The 23,374-nt window shown below is 41.7% G+C and overlaps 1 protein-coding gene across 3 annotated transcripts in view; it reads left to right on the forward strand.

The window, feature by feature from the left end:
* The window catches only part of CORIN (corin, serine peptidase), a 250,143-nt gene that overhangs the window by 175,166 nt on the left and 51,603 nt on the right, over positions 1-23,374 (forward strand). For all 3 annotated transcript variants that reach the window (XM_059162131.1, XM_059162141.1, XM_059162120.1), the window contains exons 10-13: positions 3,139-3,234; positions 13,521-13,752; positions 17,944-18,089; positions 18,862-18,969. In XM_059162131.1, the coding sequence (XP_059018114.1) occupies positions 3,139-3,234; positions 13,521-13,752; positions 17,944-18,089; positions 18,862-18,969 (582 nt within the window). The remainder of the gene's footprint in view (positions 1-3,138; positions 3,235-13,520; positions 13,753-17,943; positions 18,090-18,861; positions 18,970-23,374) is intronic.

The raw sequence follows: 23,374 nt of genomic DNA on the forward strand, positions 1-23,374 counted from the left end.
ATTTCAAGTTTTTATTTAAGTTCCAGTTAGTTAACATATAGTGTAGTATTGGTTTCAGGAGTAGAGTTTAGTGATTCATCACAAAGAAGCAGTTTCGTGTCTCACATGACAGAACCATGTACTTTGTTACACTTGGGAAGGGTCGCTGATGTCCTCTGTGAAAATCAAAAAGAAAACGTAAATCAAATAAGTTGTTTTTTAAAATGTCTATGTCTCTCAGAGAAGAAAGATCCTCACTGATTGTTTGAAGCTTCACTTTGTGTCAAAGCATTTCTCAGCACAGGGCTGATAGGAATACCCCTTGACTGACAGATCACTATGTTTGTTTATATGTGACCTAGCCCCTCACCAGCATAGCCTAGTCATTAAGAAGGTGGCTGTTGGGGCCCAGCTCCCTGGGTTCAGGCACCAGCTCTGCTCCCTGGTTCACTTTAGGCTGGTCCCTGAGCTCTGTTGGGTCTTGGGTTCAGTGCCTGCAAACTTAGAGTCACAGAGCTGACTTGTGGGGAACACTCTAGAAATGGGAGCTCTTATTACGTGGCTCTTGTGTTCAAACATGTCTTGGGCTGGGCATATCACAAATTGGCCAATGAGATTGGTCACCTGTGGCTATAGTAGTTTTGTCTTAATAAACACTGATCATTAAAATTGCTTTAGGGAAAAAGCATTCCAGTCCTAAAGAGAGACACTTTTAGTCACAGATTTAATACCTATAGCATCTGATAAAGAGTGCTTTGTTTTACCAGTTTTAAAATTCAGAAGCAGATTCTTTTCTAGCCATGAGTTATTATGTGCCTATCAGCCAAGCACCTCCCTTTGGATTTGGATTAAATTGTTCTTTCTTTCTACATAATTCATCTCTGTTTGAAATAATCTTGGATTCTTCCCTATGTAATGGCGAGATTTATAAAGTATTTCCTTACATATGTAAGATGCAAGAAGGTCATGTGATGAAATGGAACAAAAGTCAGATTTTATCATCTTTATATTACTTAATCGAATGCATTTAACTTAATAAATGAATGTCATGGCGCTCATAGGTGGTTAACCACGGGGGAATTTGTGGCAAGTGAAACTCCTTATGGAGGTTGCAGGCTCCTGGGCAAGACTGGCATGATGGAAATTACTGTGCAAGTCATTGTCTCACCATAGAGTGATGTAGGCCATGAGGGAAGATTCAGGGAGCTTCGTGCCATATATGAGATGCATGGTCTTGTACAAGGCATCAGGAAAGGTTCCCTGAGGAAGAGATGTTGGCACAAAAATCTGAAGAATGAGTGGAGTTGACTTAATAAAGGAAAGTGGGACTGGAAGAAAAGCATTCCAGGCACAGGGAACTGCTTGGTCAAAGGTCCGAGGGAGGAAAGGAGCAAGACATCCGGAGGGTACCGGGAGAAGGCCACTATGATTCAATTCAGGAGTGAAGGGGAAGAGGGTACTGCTTCAGAATATTGCCACCAGTAAGCCCAGGCTGGCTCTGCTGGAGAGGTTGGGGAGGGAAATAAGAGCCACCCAAGACTTTGGGCCCAGTCCAAGATTCAGGCCATTACAGCCCTCAGGCTCTGCTCTCAACCTTCCCTTCTAGCCTCCCTGAGGCTACAGTGAGGCCAACCTATGCTCTCCACTCCAGCCTTTGCGTATTCTGTGTCTGCTTGGGAAACCCATTCTACCTTCTTATGCCAACTTAACCCAGCTGCCTTAAGAACTCCTTCTTCAAGAAGCTCCCCCTGTGCTGTCCTAGTCTGCTTCTGTTGCCTTACATATGCCTTCAGTGGCACAATGATCACACAGCATGGTAAGGTTCTCTGGCCATTGCCATCCCCCGAGTTAGAATATAAGCCATTTCACTGCTTTCATCTTTTAATGCTTCATTGTACAGCTGGTCACAGAAGCTTGTCACACAGCAGACACTCAATATCTGCTGAAATAATGCATGCATGGCATCTTATTAAAATTATTTAAGAGATACAAGGTGGTGGGTATTAGGGAGGGCACTTACTGCATGGAGCACTGGGTGTGGTACAAAAACAATGAATACTGTTACGCTGAAAAGAAATTTAAAAAATGAATAGAAATAAATACTTCCAAATTAAAAAAAAAGAGAGAGAGAGATGAAACTCATGGAATTGACCCTGGCTTACCTTGCAACGATGGTTTGACTCTGATGTTATTTAAAAAAAAACAAAAAAGACCATGAGTGGCATCTCATTTCTTCAAGGTTATAATATATACTGTTGCACATTAATGGGAAGAGTCCAGTATAATAAACATTGTCTTAGAATTATAGATGAGAACAATTATATGTATATGCATACTGTTAATTATTCTTAAAAATGTCTTGCAAGATTATTTAGATTCCTGGTGACATATCTGAAAGTAATTAGCATTAATGGGCAAGAGCTAAAAAGAGAATGGGCAGTAATTTATTACCTTTTCCATTTCACCGACAAATGACCAGGAAATCAATGGGAAAAGCAGTTTCCTCTCCACATACCTTAAGGAAAAGCCATTAGGCTGACACTACTGCTCTTATTCATTTGGAAACGAGAAACCCAATTCTCAGGTCATCACAGCTAGGCCAGTGATACTTTCTAAGCACATACAGAAAATACAGATTGCAGCTGCCCAAGACTTGCGCCATGACAAACTATCCTCACTGTACTGGCGTCGATGCCCTATTTTTTTTTAGGGAAAGCATTTTCCTTATGAGGAAGACTAGAGTTGGGTGCAAATGAGTCCTTAAAATAATATGGTTTGGTGTTCAAGATTCCAGATCATTATGCTGGCCTTTCTCTCCAATCACTTACTTTTTTTTTTGTAATCCAGTTTATTCATCCAAGTAAACATAAAACACTTCCCTTCACCCCCCATGAAAAGCAACAAGAGCCCCTTTTTGTAGGATAGCTTGCCTCTTATTTCTTTGTTCTTACAGAATCCTTTTGGAATAACTGTATTTAGTTGCCAGGAAAATTAATCCAGAAAGTTACATATTTAACATGTGTTCACTATTTTTGGAGAAATTGGAAGGGAATTAAAGTTATGTCATTCCTCAGCTCCACAAGACGTCCTTGATGCTTTCAATCCTAGTGTGAGGAATTTACAGATGATGAAACAAGTGTGCCTTTCCCCCCTCTGTAGGTCAGGCTCCATGTCAAGAAGGCGACCAAAGATGCCTCTACACTTCCTGCCTTGATTCATGTGGTGGCAGCTCCCTCTGTGACCCGAACAACTGTAGTAAGTACAGCAGCTGACAAGGGCCATCACCATGTCGGGATATGCATTTTGCCTTTTTCTTTGGAATTGACAGGAAAAAATTGAAGTCTGGAATCCTTCCAAATGTGTGTGTGTGTGTGTGTGTGTGCGCGTGTGTGTGCACTTGTGCACGTGCATATATATACACACATATATATATACACACACACATATATACATATATATTTCTTTTTTCTTTTTTAAAGGTTGCATGTGGTAGCAGAAAAGAAACAAAATGGTCTTAATTGACTTAAATCAGAAACAAATGTGTCATTATGAATGGCCTATAAATCCCAAATTGCCTGATAGCATGACCATTACTTTCCCTTCAACATCAGCTCGTCTGTGTTACTTTCTTGGCTCGGCCTGCAGGCAGATGCTCTCTTCCTTCCCTCTTAAAGCAGAGCTTCAAAAATGGAAACTTCATCCAAGAAGCAAATACGAAGTTCGTCTAAACAGCGCAGAGAGCTGTGGCCGTCTGTTCTCCTCATAACACTTACTCTCACCTTTACAGGAGCTGTGCTGACCTAGAAAGATCTGGTAGCTGTTATGTAAATTTGTTTGGTGTAGACTGTTGGCCCACTGTGAATTAGCTTGGGGGGCGGTGGAATTCCTAAGGTGGTGGGGAGAATGGGCAGGAGAAGTGTGGGGCGCAGTGGGCTCTTGTGGGATGTTGAAAATGAATCAGACAGACGCGGAAAACTCTGATTTCTAGTAATGAGTTCGTATTTGTGGGATCCACTTTCATACTCGATTCACTTCTTTCACTTTTTGTAATTAATATTTGGCCTCCTCTTCCAGGTAGGGCTTGAGATTTCAAAGCAGATCTGTCAAGTTTCAGTTGGCAAAAAAGTTTGAAAGTATCTCCTAGTTGAACGTCTGAAGGATTCTGGTCCTAGTTTGACTCAGTGACCTTTCTGTGTCACTGTAGAGCTAATAGTGGCTTCTCCTGGAACCCCAGGAGTGTGAGGGAGGCAGCCAATGAAAAACCTGACTGAGAGGATTTTTTTGTTTAATTTCATGAGCACTTAATAATAAACTTTATAACTATTTAACAGTGTGATACCCAGCCCTTCTCCACTTCTGTATGAGAGAACAGTTGAGAGAGATGTTAATCTGACCATTAAGATATACTGCCACTTTACTCACTCTAAACTGATTTAAAGATGTGTGTGTATATATGTTTGATAATTATGTGTATATGTATATGTCCTGGGTCCATTGTTTCACACTTTGCTTTATCCCCCTTCTGCTCTGGAACTTTTCCAGATGTGGTTCTTTCCTTCACCTTGAACTTGGCATGAGCAATTTTGAATAGGAACAGTGTCATCTCAAAGACATGTGTTTATTATTAAAGTTTCAGGGATTGTCCAACAGGGAACGGCACTTAGTATTAAATTAAAAAAAAAAAAAAGTTGAAAGGGCAGTGTTAGCCTGTGTCCGATTTGGGTGAGAAATATTGAGTGCATCTTGTCCTAGCTTCTCCATTTCTGAAATATGTCAAAACCCAAAATGTAAAAATATGTTATACCTGTCAAAAAAAAAAAAAAAGGTGGAAAGAAAGGCACAAGAGAACTCTGGCTCATGGTCCACTGGTATTTACAGCGGGCACAACAGCGTTCCAGGCTCTGGGATGGGCACTGGGCACTCTAATGGCAGAGAAGAGAGACATGATTTCTGCCTTCCTGGAGATAAGTTTTCCATGTGGGAGAACACACGCCACCATCTTTCCTCTCACGGGTACTATATTCTCTTACGTTTTCTCTTTATGTTCATTCAGTACACTCGAAACAATGCCCCTAGCATCTCACTGTCTCTCCAGCATCTTCATTCACCACAGATGTTCTTGCCAGATTCTTTCCATATTTATTCAGCAGAAATTTGTTCATCCCTCTTCTGAGTACCAGGCACTGGGCTGCTCATTGGTCCCTCATTCCTTCTGTGTTATTAAGAACACTTTCCAATGTACAGGTGGTTTTTTTTCCTCATCTTTCAAAGAGATTCTTGATGGTATGGGTGTACCTGGTTCTCTGTAAAGTTGGGCCAGTAGCATCTTCTCTCAGAAAACTTCATGAACTTGAAAATGTGATTAATTATTTGAAGATCTTTACCACCGGAGAGACTGTGGCTTAGATTCTAGGGCCCAACTACACAGCATTGTCTTTCTCTGGCTCCAGGCTAATAAAAATAGGAGTTTGAAGAGTATGGATATTCTGTCTGGTGGAGTCAGCCTCTTACTGGAGTTGCTGGGATTCTAGTCCTTAAAGACCCCTGTTCTTGCCCAACCATAAAATGTTATGGGTCCCTGAAGATAATACTGAGTGGGACCCAAGCGTCAATATTTTTTACATTTCCAGGTGACTCCAAGGTATAGCCAAGGTTGAAAATGATCACTTTAGTGGTTTGTTCATGACTAGGCTGTAAGGGTATGTAACATCCCTGAAACCAAATGTGAAAAAGTCTTTATAGCTTTCAAAGTTTTCAGTGGAGAAGTCCATGGCTTGTCTGGGATTCCCAGAGATGCCTATAGTTTCTTTTGTTTGGGTTTTTTAAGCCTAAAAACCACACTTCTTTTTTTTTAAGATTTATTTATTTGTTTATTTATTTGACAGAGAGAGAGAGAGATCACAAGTAGGCAGAGAGGCAGGCAGAGAGAGAGAGGAGGAAGCAGGCTTCCTGCTGAGCAGAGAGCCCGATGCAGAATTCCATCCCAGGACCTGGAGATCATGACCTGAGCTGAAGGCAGAGGCTTAACTCACTGAGCCATCCAGGCGCCCTAAAACCACATTTCTGATGGCATTGTGTACTGATAGGTGAAGTATCACAGTAGACCCACATCCACTCATGACCCAGAATCTTTGACATTGTTATGCCCTGCTGGGAGGCAAAATACAGCTGTATCCTTTTTTTTTTTTTTTTTTAATATTTTTATTTATTTATTTGACAGACAGATCACAAGTAGGGAGAGAGACCGGCAGAGAGAGAGAGGAGGAAGCAGGCTCCCCACTGAGCAGAGAGCCTGACGCGGGGCTCGATCCCAGGACCCTGGGATCATGACCTGAGCCGAAGGCAGAGGCTTTAACCCACTGAGCCACCCAGGCGCCCCAATACAGACGTATCCTTGCCTCAGGGTGGGAGCAGGAATGCTATTTCCCCTCCCCATGGTATGGGGGACTAATTCATCACGCCCACCTTGGAGTGTACAATCCAGACAACTGGGGAATCCTGTGGAAAGAGCAGTTCCTGGGCACGTGTCTTTCCCCAATTCTCTGTGCCCATGACCGCCATGGCTGTATGAAGCCAACTATGACATACCCCAGAGGCTCTCTTGTTCCTCTCAGTGTTCCATTGACTGTTAGTTCTACATGTTTGCTCATGCGTTTCTTTGTCTCCAACATTGAGGAAGCAATGAACAGCTTTGTTCTTTGAATACTTTCCTACCAACCTCTCAATTTACTGCCTTCTGCTTGCAGTCTCTAGTTGGAAGGAGCAAATAGTATAGGGGTGTGGTAAGAAAGCCAAACACCATTACGGTTAAAGACTTCAGTCCTTGGGAGCAAATGGGAGTTGAGAGGAATGATCTCTTTCTAAAAGCTTACCCCACGAATGAGTGAAAAATGAATGATTAAATTAGGATATTACCATTTGGTAACAAATTGTTTCTATTTGGTACCATGCATTGGTGAATTAATGGGTCAGGACATTGAGCATCTACAGCTGCTGACATCCCCCAAAAGAAAAAAATCAAATATACTTCACCTTCTGATGGAAGAACACCATAGCACCTACAGTCTTCCCTAAGGGAAGAAACTTAACACTCTGCATGCAGCTGCCAGTGTTCAGGAAGTAGGAAGGGCAGGGGAATATATTTAAGTTCCCCAGGAATAGGTAGTCAGCAAAACTCACACTCTGGCACACTCTACAGCCAAATCCCTGAGTGCTTCAATGGCTAAAGTCTAATTAAAAATAAAAGGATGGTGGGGGGAACCCAGATTGAGAGACTTAGAAGACAAAACAAGTTTTAAAAAATGGGTAGGCTTAACTGTAGTATTCAGGGTGAGGCAGACACTTAGGTAATAAAACTATAAAGCAGAGCAAGGATGTGATAACTATGAAGGTCATTACTCTGCAAGGAAAGGAGAAGTTGGTAGAAGACAGGGTAAACGGAGGGCCATCTGGGATGTTTGGCAAAGTTCAACTTCTTGATCTGAGAGGTTTGTACAAGGTGTTCACCTTAGAAAACTCATGAAAGAGCTATTAAAAATCATAATAAGGAGGGGTGCCTGGGTGGCTCAGTGGGTTAAGCCGCTGCCTTCGGCTCAGGTCATGATCTCAGGATCCTGGGATTGAGTCCCACATCGGGCTCTCTGCTCAGCAGGGAGCCTGCTTCCCTCTCTCTCTCTCTTTGCCTGCCTCTCTACCTACCTGTGATCTCTCTCTGTCAAATAAATAAATAAAATCTTTTTTAAAAAAATCATAATAAGGAGAAATACAGAATTTGAGGCAAAGATGAATCTTAGAATATTGTATATGCCAATGGATGTTGAAAGTGACATTTTCTCACGTAAGCGACCATCATTTACTACGTGATTTCCTGTGGTTTCAGAGTATTGCATCATGGCAAGGATGTAACATCATTTAGTTAACAATCCCATCTTTAGGCTGAATTTAACAAAACACAGTTTCAGACTTTGAAAGGTGGGATATCATTAAAGCTCCATTAGGATAATTTTTTTCAGCAGATATTTATTAAACCTCATTTATGTTCTGGATCATGTGCTAAACAGGGCATCAAAAGGCATTGAAAAACAAAACAAAACAAAAAACAAAGCAAAATAAAACCGCCTCATGCTTGTAACACAACTGCCCTCTAGTGGCTATCCTAAATCAAGCTAGTGAGCGAGTCTGATTCTTAAGATAGAAAAACTTACTGATACTGTAAATCATAAAATTTGAGGTTGATGGATATGTTGAGAGTTTATCTTGCCTAACACTCTGTAAAGAACGCCTTATGAAGGAATAAAACACAGGATTCAATCACCCTTACCACATCCAGTAGAGATCTCCAGAATAATGTATGATCATAACTTCAGCCTTTCTCATCTTCCTCGGCTCTGAAACATTGAAAGTTTATATCTCATCCCAAATCAAAAGTGATATAGTTCCCACATGTCAAAGAGAAAAAATATCCATGTTATGGGTCTCCTTATCATCTAAATATATTTTATTTATTTGAACATATAAAACTTGATAGGGTTTTAGAGGAAGAGATAGAAAGGAAAAGAATATACAAGAAAAAAGACTGCATCAAAAAGCTGTGTGAATTATCCCATTTTTTGGTAAAGTTATATTAAAGAAATTAGGAAAAATAGAGTTAGAGTGCCATCTACTGACTTATAAGTCAGTCACGATGAATAATTAAGCAGCAAAAGCAAATTGAGGAATACCAGGAACGCTAAGGTTCTACTTTGGCAGAAGCAAGCCGGCATAAATCTGTCTGTGTGTGTAGATGCTTGTATACATAGAGAGGAGCCAGTGAAAGGCGGGCAAGGATTCAAACCCAGTCTGTTGGCACACGAAGAACTTTTTCTTTACCGATCTTGCATTGTTTTTATAGTTATGAGGAATAGGCATTTTTTTAATAATATGAAATCAAAAGATTTAAATACTAAATGTTCACAAATCCATGGACATGATAAACTGAACCAGCCCCATACCTCCTCTGTGTCTTCCTCCTCTTCCCGTCCTGTACTCATTGCCAGGACCATGCCCATTTGACAAGGTTACGTCTTTTCCGGCAGACTGAGACCATAAATACACTTTGTCCGGAAGGCTTTTAATCAGGCTCCTTAGAAACAGAATTTCCTCCAATCCCTCAGAGCTGTTTTATTTTTTTTAAAAGATTATTTATTTATTTATTTGACAGAGAGATTACATGTAGGCAGAGAGGCAGGCAGAGAGAGAGAGGAGGAAGCAGGCTCCCTGCTGAGCAGAGAACCCGATGTGGGACTCGATCCCAGGACTCTGGGATCATGACCTGAGCCGAAGGCAGCGGCTTAAACCACTGAGCCACCCAGGCACCCCTCAGAGCTGTTTTAATATATCACCCAGTCCTTGTTAGGAGTCTGTCTACGTGTATCTCACTCCTTGGTCAAATAATTAAGTTTAATTGAATAATGACTCTCGATAAGGCGTGGAGTCTTTAGTGGGCCTGGGCAGATTCACCAATACACCTACTTACGTCTCCGACTCCTGCAAACAGAGAGGGAACAGGGAGGCATTCTGCCAAATTCCCCTAAACCCCTTTTATCCTAGGAAGGTTTCCAGTGCCATTTGGGTTCCACGTTGTACCCCTGGGCTCTTAGTACTTTTTAATACTGCTGTCCTATCCTCAGATTATACCATGGCTACTGGGAAATGTGTCTTTCTTCCTAAAAGGATTGTGGAGAGCCTTGATTGCAAGGACTGTATTTTTCATTATTTTCACATTTTTAAAAACGTATTTCTTTTCAGTGTAACAGAATTTATTGTTTCTGCACCACACCTGGTACTCCATGCAATCCGTGCCCTCCATAATACCCACCACCAGGCTCCCCTGACCTCCCACCCCCCGCCCCTTCAGAACCCTCAGGTTGTTTTTCAGAGTCCCTAGTCTCTCATGGTTCACCTCCCCTTCCAGTTTCCCTCAACTCCCTTCTCCTCTCCATCTCCCCTTGTCCTCCATGCTATTTGTTATGCTCCACAAATAAGTGAAACCATATGATAATTGACTCTCTCTGCTTGATTTATTTCACTCAGCATAATCTCTTCCAGTCCCGTCATGTTACTACAAAAGTTGGGTATTCATCCTTTCTGATGGAGGCATAATACTCCATAGTGTATATGGACCACATCTTCCTTATCCATTCCTCCGTGAAGGGCATCTTGGTTCTTTCCACAGTTTGGTGACCGTGGCCATTGCCGCTATGAACATTGGGGTGCATATGGCCCTTCTTTTCACTACATCTGTATCTTTGGGGTAAATACCCAGTAGTGCAATGGCAGGGTCATAGGGAAGCTCTATTTTTAATTTCTTGAGGAATCTCCACACTGTTCTCCAAAGAGGCTGCACCAACTTGCATTACCACCAACAGTGTAAGAGGGTTCCCCTTTCTCCACCTCCTCTCCAACACACGTTGTTTCCTGTCTTGCTAATTTTGGCCATACTAACTGGTGTAAGGTGGTTCAATGTGGTTTTAATTTGAATCTCTCTGATGGCTAGTGATGATGAACATTTTTTCATGTGTCTGATAGCCATTTGTATGTCTCCATTGGAGAAGTATCTGTTCATGTCTTCTGCACATTTTTTGACATGATTATCTGTTTTGTGTGTGTTAAGAAGTTCTTTGTAGATCCTGGATATCAACCTTTTGTCTGTACTGTCATTTGTGAATATCTTCTCCCATTCCGTGGGTTGCCTCTTTGTTTTGTTGACTGTTTCCTTTGCTGTGCAGAAGCTTTTGAGTCCCAAAAGTTCATTTTCGCTTTTGTTTCCTTTGCCTTTGGAGACATATCTTGAAAGAAGTTGCTGTGGTTAATATCAAAGAGGTTACTACCTATGTTCTCTAGGATTCTGATGGATTCCTGTCTTACGTTGAGGTCTTTGGGTTCTTTTTGACGAGGTTCTTTTTTTTTGTCTTGCTTTTATATCTATATCTATATCTATATGTCTCTCTCTATATTTTTTTCTCTTGTAATCTGCTTTTGTCAGTCTTTTTGTTTGTCTGTTTTTGTTTGTTTACCTCATAAATCTTACCTTGGGACCATTTGGGCTGGGCCTTCTCTTTTATCTTTCTTTTTTGTCCTGTCTTTCTCTCCCTATCACTTTTTTTTTCTTTTTTCTTTTGTTTGGGTGGGGACTCTTGATTGCTCTAAAGCGTCCCAGGGTGCATCTCGACTGCACCACAGTTGATACATCAAGTTGTATCCATTCAGCCATCTCTCACTAAAATGACCAGGAGGAGGAATGCCCAACAGAAGAAAAATTCAGAGGCTGGGCCATCTGCAACAGAGCTAATGGCTATCGACATAGACAACATGTCAGAAAGGGAATTGAGGCTATTACCCAGGCAATAGCTAGGTTGGAGAAAGCCATGGATGACAAAATGGAATTGATTAGGACAGAACTGAAAGCTACTAGGGATGAGGTTCACAGTGTTCTCAATGAGTTCCAATCTAGTCTAAATTCTCTAAAAGCTAGGGTAACTGAGACAGAAGATAGAATTAGTAATCTGGAGGACAAACAGAGAGAAAGGATCAGGAGGAAGCCTGGAACAAACATCTTAGAAATCAGTAAAACAGAACTAGGGAAATAAATGATGCCATGAAACATTCCAATGTCAGAATTATTGGAATCCCTGAAAGGGAGGAGAAAGAAAGAAGTCCAGAAGATACAGTGGAGCAAGTTCTCCATGAAAATTTTCCCAATCTCGCGAATGGAACCATTTTCATGTACTAGAAGCAGAACGATCTCCTGCCAAGATTATAGATTCTAAAAAAAACCCAAGACGCCTAATAGTAAAATTGAGAAGTCATAATTGTAGATACAATCTCTTGAAAGCTGCTAGGACAAAGAGGCTCCTTACGTACAGAGGAAAGCCCATCAGAATAACGTCAGACCTGTCCACAGAGACCTGGCAAGCCAGAAAGGGCTGGCAAGACATATTCAGGGCATTAAATGAGAAGAACTTGCAGCCAAGAATACTTTATCCAGCAAGACTGACATTCAAAATGGATCTAGAGATAAAGAGTTTCCAAGACCCAGCAAGGTTTAAAAGAGTATGCGACCGTCAAGCCGACACAGCAGGAAATATTAAGGGGGGGTTCTATAAAAGAGGAAAAATTATTTTTACATTTTAAGAGCCTAGGAGAGTTCCTGACACTGTCTCACCTCCCCCTCCCCCACCCTACCCCCCATCCTTTGCTTCTTCCATTCCGGTGCTGCTCTAGGCACAGACTCTGACATCAAGAAATAAAGTCTCATTTCCCAACAATCTCTGAATTAGGGGCACCTGGGTGGCTCAGTCAGTTAAGCATCTGACTCTTGTTTTTGGCTCAAGTCAGGATCTCAGGGTCATGAGATCAAGCCCCGAGTCTGGCTCTGTACTCAGCACAGAATCTGCTTGAGATTCTTTCCATCTCCCTTTTCTTTCACCCCTCCCCCTGCATGTGTGTGCTCTCTCTCTCTCCCTCAATTGCATAAATAAAATCTTTTAAAAATCACCAAATTATGTGGGGGACACAAGTAAGTAAAGAATACGGTAGAAGGCCATGAGTGTGTTGTGGGAATATGCCTGTGATGCGGTGGTGCCCAGCAGAGACTCTTACTGAGAATGGGAGGGGGGGCGCGGCTGGCCAGGAAGGCTCCCCGGAGGAGGTGTGTGTTTGTGCTGAGTCCTACATGCCAAGGAGGCATTCGCCTGGTCGAGAAGATGGGGAAGGATCATTCCAGCTGGTATAGTAGACAACTGGCTGCTAGAAGCATGACTGCAATTGAAGGGTGATTTCAGGTGTGTCAGGAAGAGGAGATAAGAGCTAATGGGGCCCACAAAGTCATGTCATTCTTAAATACATATCATCCCCAAGGAAATACCAGTGATGACATAGCCTTTGGTGCTGAAGCTGGAAAGTTAGGCTGTGGTTGGTGCATGAGACAGCCTTGCATGCCAGGCTAATGGGTTAGTAGTTTTTCTCATTAGCCATGGCTGCCTAATGAGAGCTCAGCCTCCTCTTGCCCTGAAATCTTGTCGCCTTATATTCAAATCCACTGATCAACACTGAAACATATAGAAAGACACAATCTAATCATCTGTTTGACCAAATTCATTGATTTTTTAAATGGCTTTGAAGATGAGGGAATATATTCTTTAAGAAGTCATGAATAAATCAGAAGACAAAATGGGTAAAAGGAAACATAGAAGAAAGTTGCTTTCAGGTGGGTTGAGCCTAGGGGAAAAACAAAGAAAGTCTTTCTCCGACATGCATACTGGGCGCTGTGCATGCAGCTGCCTGACAGAAGTGATTCTCAGCATGGCGGCTCTTTAACCAAAATATTTATCTTCTGATGGAAGTTATGGACTGTTTGCCTTCTCGTCTTAGGTATTTTTTAAAAAGGAAGGTAAGATAGATTTCAGTTTTATAAGTTTTTAAGATATTGTTTTACACGTGAAATTGACCATATATAAATAGGGAGAGATATTTATGTACCTATATGTGTGTTTTCTTGTTAGGTCAGTGTGAACCAATTACGTTGGAACTCTGCATGAATTTACCCTACAACCATACAATTTATCCAAATTACCTGGGCCACAGGACTCAGAAGGAGGCGTCCATCAGCTGGGAGTCCTCTCTTTTCCCTGCACTTGTTCAAACCAACTGTTACAAATACCTCATGTTCTATGCTTGCACCATTTTGGTACCAAAGTGTGACGTGAACACAAGCCAGCGGATCCCACCTTGCAGGTAACACAGTGAGGTCTCTCCCAGCACCCTCATTTTCCCTCAGGGAGAACCAAAGAATCCCAGGCTCAGTTTGAGTGTAGACAAAGCCCATATTGCTAAAGAGCTCTGTATTTAACAAGTCATGTGTTTAAAAGGTAAAGAAGTGGATGCCTGGGTGGCTCAGTTGGTTAAGCGACTGCCTGTGGCTTAGGTCATGATCCTGGAGTCCTGGGATCGAGTCCCACCTCAGGTTCCCAGCTCCATGGGGAGTCTGCTTTTCCCTCTGACCTCCCCTCTCATTCATTCTCTCTCTCTCTCTCTCTCTCTCTCTCTCAAATAAATAAATAAATAAATAAAATCTTTTTTGAAAAATGGTAAAGAAGTAGGAATTCTAAAATGAATATTTGAGTTAGGGTTCATGACTGGAGTACCATACAAGGGAGGTATGAATTGCCTTTGGTAACAGCTCACTTACTTTATTTTTTTCTAAAGATCCTATTTATTTACTTGACATAGAGAGAAAGAGAGAGAGAGAGTGCGCACAAGCAGGGGTAGAAGGCAGAAGAAAAGGGAGAAGCAGACTCCCCACCAAGCATGGAGCCCGATGCAGGGCTCAATCCCAGGACCTGGGATCATAACCTGAGCCAAAGGCAGACGCTTAATGACTGAGCCGCCCAGGCACCGCAGTAGTTCACATACTTTAATCAAATAAAATCATGCATGTTTCACTTTGGTGGATCAAGAAGCATTCTAAATGTGAGTCAGCAGAAGAAAGGGTGTATCTGCTTTTTTGTCTGGCAACACGGATGTTTTAAAATGCTGCCATTTTTGATATGCTCCAATGTCAGCACCATTACGTAAGCAGTGGTCTGAAGGTTGGACAAGGAATGGAGCTCGCTGACGTTTTTCTGCCTGCTTGGATGAAATGAGGGGCAGCATTTCAAGCCTGCAGCTTGGATTTGGGATGAACGATATCCTACTTCAGGTTAAGAGTCCTACTCTAGGAGTCCACCATCTGGTCCAACTCCTGGCTCTTCTGTGGCTGCTCTGTGGCCTGGGACAGATTCCTCGATCTCTCCCAGTCTCAGTCTTCTGCTCGTCTATAAAAACAAGACAGGACATGCTGGGTGGCTCAGTCGGTGAAGCGTCTACCTTTAGCTCAGGTCATGATCCTGGGGTCCTGGGTTCGAGCCCGATGTGGGGCGTTCTGCTCAGGGGGAGTCTGTTTCTCCCTCTCCCTCTGCTGCTCCCCCTGCTTGTGCTCTCTCTGTCAAATAAATAAATAAAATCTTTAAGCAAATAAATAAGAAATAAAACCAACACAGTTACGGTGGTTGGATGGAGTCGCTGGGAGCGTGAGTGAATGCACATGAACGTGGATACTTCTGGCTCTAAGCTCTGATGGTAGGAGAGGAGCGCGGCTGCCCAGTGGCAGGTTGGTCTCTCTTCTCTGCCACATGTGGCGGTGTCGGCCAGGAACGTACAAGACAAGACAGCTGTCACGGAGGTGGGCAGCTGCCCCCTTTACGCTGTCTCCCATCAAGGGGTGAATATACAGATGTGCTTGTCCAGTAACCACGGGAACCATATGTTGGGATCAGAAGTCACCCGGAGTTTCGAGGAGTAGCAGTAATATCGATGTAGCGGACAGATGGGGAAACAATAAATTAAGTGCCAAATAGCAAATGGATGACAGGGAAGGGGCACCTGTGGAGGGACAGGAAACAATAAAATTTCAGAATGAGTTGGGGAAGTGAATAAATTATACAAACAGGTTAAAAGTTAATGCTGCCTTGTGTGCACATAATTCCGAAAACTTCTGTAAAACGCCTTTGAAAGTATCCCTAAGAAAACATCTCCTCATTTTATGTTGAAAAGTTATTTCTAAATTTTATTCCACTTTGGCTAAGCAAGGTCAAGGATACTGACTAATCACTTGTGATAATACTTAACAAATGCTTGCATTGATTTTCTTTTCACATGTATAAAAAATTTCCCTAATGGAGTATTCTCTGGAACAAATTTACATCCACGTATGATTTATAATTTCAGGGCTTATGTTTCACATTAAAATGCCCAAGACGAGACTGACCCTGAGACATTATTCAATCAACATTTTAGTGAACTTCCTTTAGATATTTCAGTTCTATTTCTTTGGTTTACATATATGTCTTTCATTTTCAGTGGCTCTCAAAATGAGTTTTATATTTTGAGATTTGCTTTTAAGAATTTTTTACATATTTTGACAAGAATAATATACTCATGTGTTCATGAAGCAATGCTGTTTTTGCCATGCCCATTTATGGGTCTGAACATTTAATTTTGAAGTTATGAGTCTGAAAAATGTAACATTATCGAGCCCTTACAATGTGTTAAATATTTTAGGGGAGTATTGCCATCTCGTCCTCAAAATATTCTTTTGAGGGAGGCCCCTACCTTCAGGGCTGTTGCCGGTGGCGGAACGCCACACAGATTAGGGTAAGAACAGTGTCACCTGTCGTTGCTGTGTGGCACATTGTCTTATTTTTATCATATTATCTCACTATATTATTGTATGATTTCCATTTTATAGAAGAAATAGGAAGTGGTGAAGTCAGGAACTATACAGTGCTCTGTAAAAATGAGGTATCCTGTGGCAAATTTAAAATTGCAGCAAATAAATCATAGACATTATTTCTAAATCTGCCATAAAACCCTTCAGTCTCACAGAGAGTTATTGAACACTATTGAACTTACTGTTTTTGCAAAACTAGTGTGGGAACGCCACGGCTTTGACTTTGCCCAAGATCTGAGGCTAAGCCAGCATCAAGTTATGGCCTGTCCTGTACAGACTTCATGTGCTAGAGCTTTCTCTGAAACGTCTCCATTCTATTGTTAACCTTTCCCTACCAGTTTCTAGCCAGGCTGGAGCTGACCTTTCTGGAAGCTCTGCCCCATCATATCAAGAGAGAGAGACAGAGAACTTTGTTGAAATTAATAGTTTAAAGTTTATAACTTTTGAAAATAAATAATATATTTGAAATTAAATGAAAAAAAATTCTCCTAGGAACTTATTTGGGCTATTTTTTTGCTTATTTGGCTTTTTTTTTTTTTTTTTAACTATGTAGCTCATTTCTTGGTAATATATGTAGGCAAAACCAATTTTCCTTCATAAGGAGTAAAGAAAGTCATGCTGATACCTCACTTTAAAAATATGCTTTGTGCAAATGAGAGGACACACAGGAAAGAAAGCACCTAGCACAATGCTTGGTATATCTTTTCTTTAAAAAGGAAACAAGCGCACTTTGTTTAAACCAACTTGAGCTCAGTAGAGACGGGTTTGGGAGAATTTTCAAGCTTTTCAACACTATGGGTCTAAGCTCATGTGATGATGGCCATCCATGCCTTATGTAAGCCAGGTTGGCACATGAAATAGTTCCCGTGGCTGGTCCCCAGAGGGCGAGACCTCCCAGGGGCCGCTACTATATAGATTCCATGATCCTTGGTGGCAGACTATCCAAACCGATGTTGAGAACTTCCTGGCTTGGAATAAAAACATTGGAGAATGTGTCTGCTTGAAAGACAGAGAATGAGAAAGGGAAAGGGCAGAGGGGAATCTTGTTCAGAGGGGATGTTGTTCATGGGTGTAAACTTGCAATTACTAGATATAAAGGTGCTGGAAATCTTGTGTACCATTTGGTGAATACAGACAACAAGATTATAATCATCAAACCCGCTAAGAGTCTAGATCTTAATTATTCCAACCACAAAAGAGTAATGATAATTACGTGATGTGATAGAGATTCGACCTCTACATGACAATCACATAATAGATGAACGTATCAACTCACCATGTTTTCCACCTTAAATTTACAGCGTGTCATATGAAATAGATGTCAATAAAAACACACACAACAAATTTCTATTTCTAGTTCCATCATGACAGTTCTCTTAATGAAAGTCTGTGGCTGGCATGCATGTCCTTTGTGGAGAGAGGTAGGATCATTTTGTTTTCCCAAATATCAATTACGTATCTGTGCATCTCTCTTTATTGGTATACACACACACACACACACACACACACACACATAAACGCGCGCGCACACACGCGCGCGCAGGATACATGCAGAGGCCCACACTCATACAGAATTCAAACCCTACCTGTATTCCTCACACACTCTCTCAGGCGTAGCTGCTTCTGCCTCCCATGTCGTATCTTTCTTGCTCTCTTAGAGCCCTGTGTGAGCACTCCAAAGAACACTGCGAGTCTGTCCTTGGGGTTGTGGGCCTACAGTGGCCTGAAGACACAGACTGCAATCAATTTCCAGAGGAAAATTCAGACAACCAAACCTGTCTAATGCCTGACGAAGCTGTGGAAGGTTAATTTTTAAATTAATTACCGTGGGATAGCTAACATGGATAACCCATCACTATCTTCTCCAGGTTCTCTGTTGCTAGTGTTCTTACTGTGTTCTAGTCGTCAGCCAGGCCACAGGGGTGAGTGAGTCTGTGAAGCTGGTTACATTGAAAACCTTGGTGCTCATCTGTTAGACGTTTTCTTCATTTTAAAAATAAATTGCTGAGATATATTTAATATTCGAGGTGTTTATGCTAACCACACCCAGCTCCCGGAGCCCATTATATGTGCATGCCGCTTTTGTACTAGGGGTCCTCAGGGTGGTGGTGGGCAGCAAGCCCTGGTTATGCAAGTTTAAACACTTAGAGACCTTGGCAAAGTAGGATCATCAGGTAGAGAAATGGAATCAGGGACTTGACCGCACTGATGGAAGGATTAGAAAAGGAAACAATGTTGACGCATTAAGGGCAGCTGGGTAGTTAGAAGTACTGGATCCAAGGTCTCTTTCAGGCTCTGACAATCTGTTGAATGGACATGGCTGTCTGTTCAGGAAAGTGATTAAATACTGGAGAGCATAAAGATACCACTGACTGGAGAGATGATACCAAGATGAAGGAGAAAGAGTCTGACAAGCAAACGGAGAAAGCCAAGTTAGTTGTGGTTGGTTCTGCTTGGCAAAGACCATTTTTTCTAGAATAGCTCCTTGGCGATAGTCCACGCGTAAATAGATAAACGAGCTGGTGGTTCCAGGTTTTCTGCCTAATGAAACTAACACGGCTCATTGGTTTGAACAGAATGCTCACCTAGTCACTTCAAGTGTGGCTCTGGACGGTGTGTTCTGGCTTCCAGAAGATGTGATGGCCAGGCCGACTGTGATGATGACAGTGACGAAGAAAACTGTGGTATGTGTGAGATGACACTTTTCTTGGATACACAAGAAATGTCTGGTTAGGATAAAGGACTGTATTTAAAAATGTCAACCATTTATGGATGGTCGTAAGTAGTGATGAGGATTGAATGCTAATGCAGTTACTTTTAATATTACCAAATGACAAGGTCTGAATCAATAGGTTTTTTTCCTGTTAACTCCATTGATTTTCCCTAAATTATACTTCTGTTCATAAGCTTGATGCTATATGTGCAAAGCCTTAGTAAAAGGAGAAGCACTTCACAAATGTAAGGGATTATTTTTATTATTAGAGATAGAAAGCAGTTGTCACTTGTCTAAAAGTCAGAATAATAGTGTCTTTGCATATGATTTCCATGTTTTTAAATAGGCATCTAGATACACAAAGACAGAGTTCAGGCTCCAGCATTCAAATTTAATTGGGATTCATTTTCATGCCCTCTCTGATTTTGTCTCTGTCAGCAAAGGATAAAACTCCTTCTGACGTTTCTGCATTGAGTTCCAAAATCACCTATGGAAAGGCCAGAAATGCCAGTGGTAATTTGAGTGGAGCTAATTCCCATTTTGTTTTCCTGCAAACCTCTGTACTCGTAACCTCAAAATGTGTCAGGGAATTGAAAATGGGCAATGCTTTTTACTAAGCAATGTTCTGGAATAAAGCAAAATGATTGAAAGGCTATCCAAAGAATACTTTGGTTATGATTGTTTACCTTGTTCTGCTTACAAATGAATAGACACTCTTTGTCTTTAAAACCATGAAGGGCAATACATCTTTTGAAATCATTTTATTCTTTTGGCCTTTGAGGTATGAAATATTGCCTTGCTTCCCGAAGTGAATTTTCCATAGTAGACATTGCCCTTCTGGTCTAGACAAAATGTCACAAGCAATAAACTGAAATCCTATCAGTTTCTATAAATATGGACAAGAGCATCCTCTAGAAAATTAGACCTGTCAGAATGATGGTACAATGGCCAGGGGTAATTTTGTTAGAGAAGAACATCCAGTGTTTTGAGAAGCTACTGTTGTTTGCTTGTTTGTGGTCTTTACGTAGAGAAATAAATCCAAAGTCATTGAATATCCCCATATAAATGACTTATTGAGAATCTCTTGGATTTGTTTGCTAAACTATGACTTGCAGTGGGATATGTTATTCTGAGATGCAATTTAGAATGGCTTGTCTTTGGTAGTTTGAAGAGATCACATGTACTCTACTGGTGGTGGTGAGGCCTAAATCTGTGGTAGGGGACTAAGTATTTGAGAAATGTAAAAACTTAGCTTTAAATGGTCTGAGTCTTTGAATATATTCTGCAAAAAGAAATTAAAAGCATTAAATAGTTTAAATGACCCTACAGCATCAGGTTTCTAGTTGAGTCATGAGTTTTTAATCAAGACTCTATTCACACAGTTAAAGGTACACCAGAATGATAAGAGTCAGTGGTCTAATCCCTATCAACACTCAATATATTGGTGGCATTAGTGAGAGAGAGCTCTAGTTAAGGAAAGCTACGAGTGGGAGAGAAATTAATTCATTTGGAGTTACATTAATTGCTCCAGCAGTATTCACTTATGAGAAAACCCTCATTAAGTTTTTCAAAGTGACCGATGATAGAAATTTTATATATATTCCCCTTTGGAATATGTGCACACATTTGAATGGGCATGTCCAGTGCTTTGGGACAATGAGACACTTAAAAAGCAAATGAAGAAGTCACTGATGAAAGACCATTGGGAAATCATCCGGTTCCCACTTGTCATTTTCTCAGTTATCCCTCTGTTTCCGTGGACATGCGTGGTACCATCTGGTGATGCCAACCACAACCCCACTGAAGCTGGGTTTCCGTCATTGTGGAGTATAATGCATGTAAAGGCTTGAACTTTCCTGAATAATGTGACAATTAACTATTAACTCGCATATGCTGCAGATCCTCCAGAATGTCTGAAAACAGTAACGAGTTTTCCCCTTAAAAATAATACTTGTTTCGGGACGCCTGGGTGGCTCAGTTGGTTAAGCGGCTGCCTTCGGCTCAGGCCATGATCCCAGCGTCCTGGGATCGAGTCCCACATCGGGCTCCTTGCTCGGCAGGGAGCCTGCTTCTCCCTCTGCCTCTGCCTGCCTCTCTGTCTGCCTGTGCTTGCTCGCTTTCTCTCCCTCTATCACTGGCAAATAAATAAATAAATAATCTTAAAAAAAATAATAATAATACTTGTTTCATTTAGCTACAAAATAATGGGTGCGATGGAAATTTATTTTGTGTTTCTTTGGAAAATCTGCAGCGGGGAAACATGGTAGCCAAAGCACACTATTTATGAATATGCTTTTAAAATACAGATTTCCCCTGCTTTCCAAAAGTAGAGCATTCTTACAAAAACTTTCATAAGCCAAAATTGTGAAGAAGTGAAGAAGCAATTACCATTGATTTATGTAGAAAAAAATTCTGACTGCCCCAGGCCTTAAAAGTATCCTCGCTTAGGCTTTTCTAATACCTACTACATATCTTGCTCATGGATGTACAAAATAAATCCAGATAAAGCAGAGATGCTCACAAACATCAAAACTATGGCGACGTGATGCTGAGACGCTGAATGTAGTTCCCGGGAAAGGATCCTGGGGACGCTACTCACTCAGGGTCCATGCTGCCTGCTTAACGCCTTGCAACCCAACAAATGCAGAAGCTGTTTTCATTTTTTGCTGTTTTCTGTAAAAGTGAAAATACTCTTCCGATTTCATTCAGTTAGCAGAAACAGCTACCAATGTAGGCCTTCCGAAAAAACAAAGTGGCGTGATGCGAACTTTGAAGTGGGGGTTACCTGTATATGCACAGCCTTTAGCCATGGGCAGTGTTGCTCTGAAGTGTCTCCTGCTCTTGTGGTACATTTCTGTTGTTGAGGTTGTTTTGATTGAGTAATCGCTAACGTAAACAACACGGAAATGAAATAATGTAAACACTGTCGGTACTGGAAATGTTTTCAGCAAGTATTTGGAAGAATTAGAATTACACAAATCTGGGGCACCTGGGTGGCTCAGTGGGTTAAAGCCTCTGCCTTTGGCTCAGGTCATGATCTAAGAGTCCTGGGATCGAGCCCCACATTGGGCTCTCTGCTCAGCAGGGAGCCTGCTTCCTCCTCTCTCTCTGCCTGCCTCTCTGCCTACTTGTAATCTCTGTCTGTCAAACAAATAAATAAAATCTTAAAAAAAATTTTTTTTCTAAAAAAAAAAAAAGAATTACACAAATCTGAACGCATCATTCCAGGCTGGCTACATGGGAGGGAAGCCCAAAAAGTGGGAGCGATTTACAGGGTCTCTGCTGTGTGAGGACAGAAGCACTTCAGCCTTAGAAAAGGTTGCTGGCTTGTCATTCACTGAATGCGTCTGTTCTATGGACGGAGCTGTGTGTAAAACTAGCAGCCCAATGACAAGTTGGTTTTCAACGTCACATTTTCCAAGCACGGATACCTCAGCAGTGAAGGAAAAGGTGAAGATCCGATCAAAGACGTGAACAGCGATGGCATCAAAGAAAGGACAGTTGAGGAAAATAACAATGGGCTATGTTTCTGGGCTTTGCCTTCATGCAGAGATTTGAGGTGGTGAGACTGAGGTTGAGTTTTGCTCAGCCTGCATCCATGATTTGGGTGGGCTTCCAGCAGAAGCAAGGTGGTAGCTGGGCTGTGGTCTGAGCAGCGTGTCTTCTCAATGGGGACAGTTAAAAGAGAATATAGCAGGGGTGTCTGGGTGGCTCAGTAGGTTAAAGCCTCTGCCTTTGTCTCAGGTCATGATCCCACGGTCCTGGGGATCCCCTCCCTGCATCCGGCTCTCTGCTCAGCAGGGAGTCTGCTTCCCCCCTCTTTCTCTGCCTGCCTCTCTGCCTACTTGTGATCTCTGTCTGTCAAATAAATAAAATTTCTTTAAAAAGAGAGAATATAGCAAAGATAGTTTCATTATATTTACTAGAGAAATAACACCCTTTTTTTACACAAACACTCCTTACAATGACTAATTGATTACTATTCTATATAAAAGGGTATACACTGGGGTGCCTGGGTGGCTCAGTGGGTTAAGCCTCTGCCTTTGGCTCAGGTCATGATCCCAGGGTCCTGGGATCGAGCCCCCCATTGGGCTCTCTGCTCAGCAGGGAGCCTGCTTCCCTTCCTCTCTCTCTGCCTGCCTCTCTGTCTACTTGTGATCTCTGTCTGTCAAATAAATAAATAAAAATCTTTAATAAAAAAAAAAAAAGAAAGAAAGAAAGGGTATACACCAAGGGTGCCTGGGTGGCTCAGTGGGTTAAGCGTTCTGCCTTTGGCTCAGGTCATGATGCCAGGGTCCTGGGATCGAGCCCTGCATCAGTCTCCCTGCTCAGTGAGGAATCTGCCTCTCTCTCTGTTTCTTTTTCTCTCTGTGTCA

The sequence above is a fragment of the Mustela lutreola genome, chromosome 1 (genome assembly GCF_030435805.1).
Source record: "Mustela lutreola isolate mMusLut2 chromosome 1, mMusLut2.pri, whole genome shotgun sequence".
NCBI classification, from domain to species: domain Eukaryota; kingdom Metazoa; phylum Chordata; class Mammalia; order Carnivora; family Mustelidae; genus Mustela; species Mustela lutreola.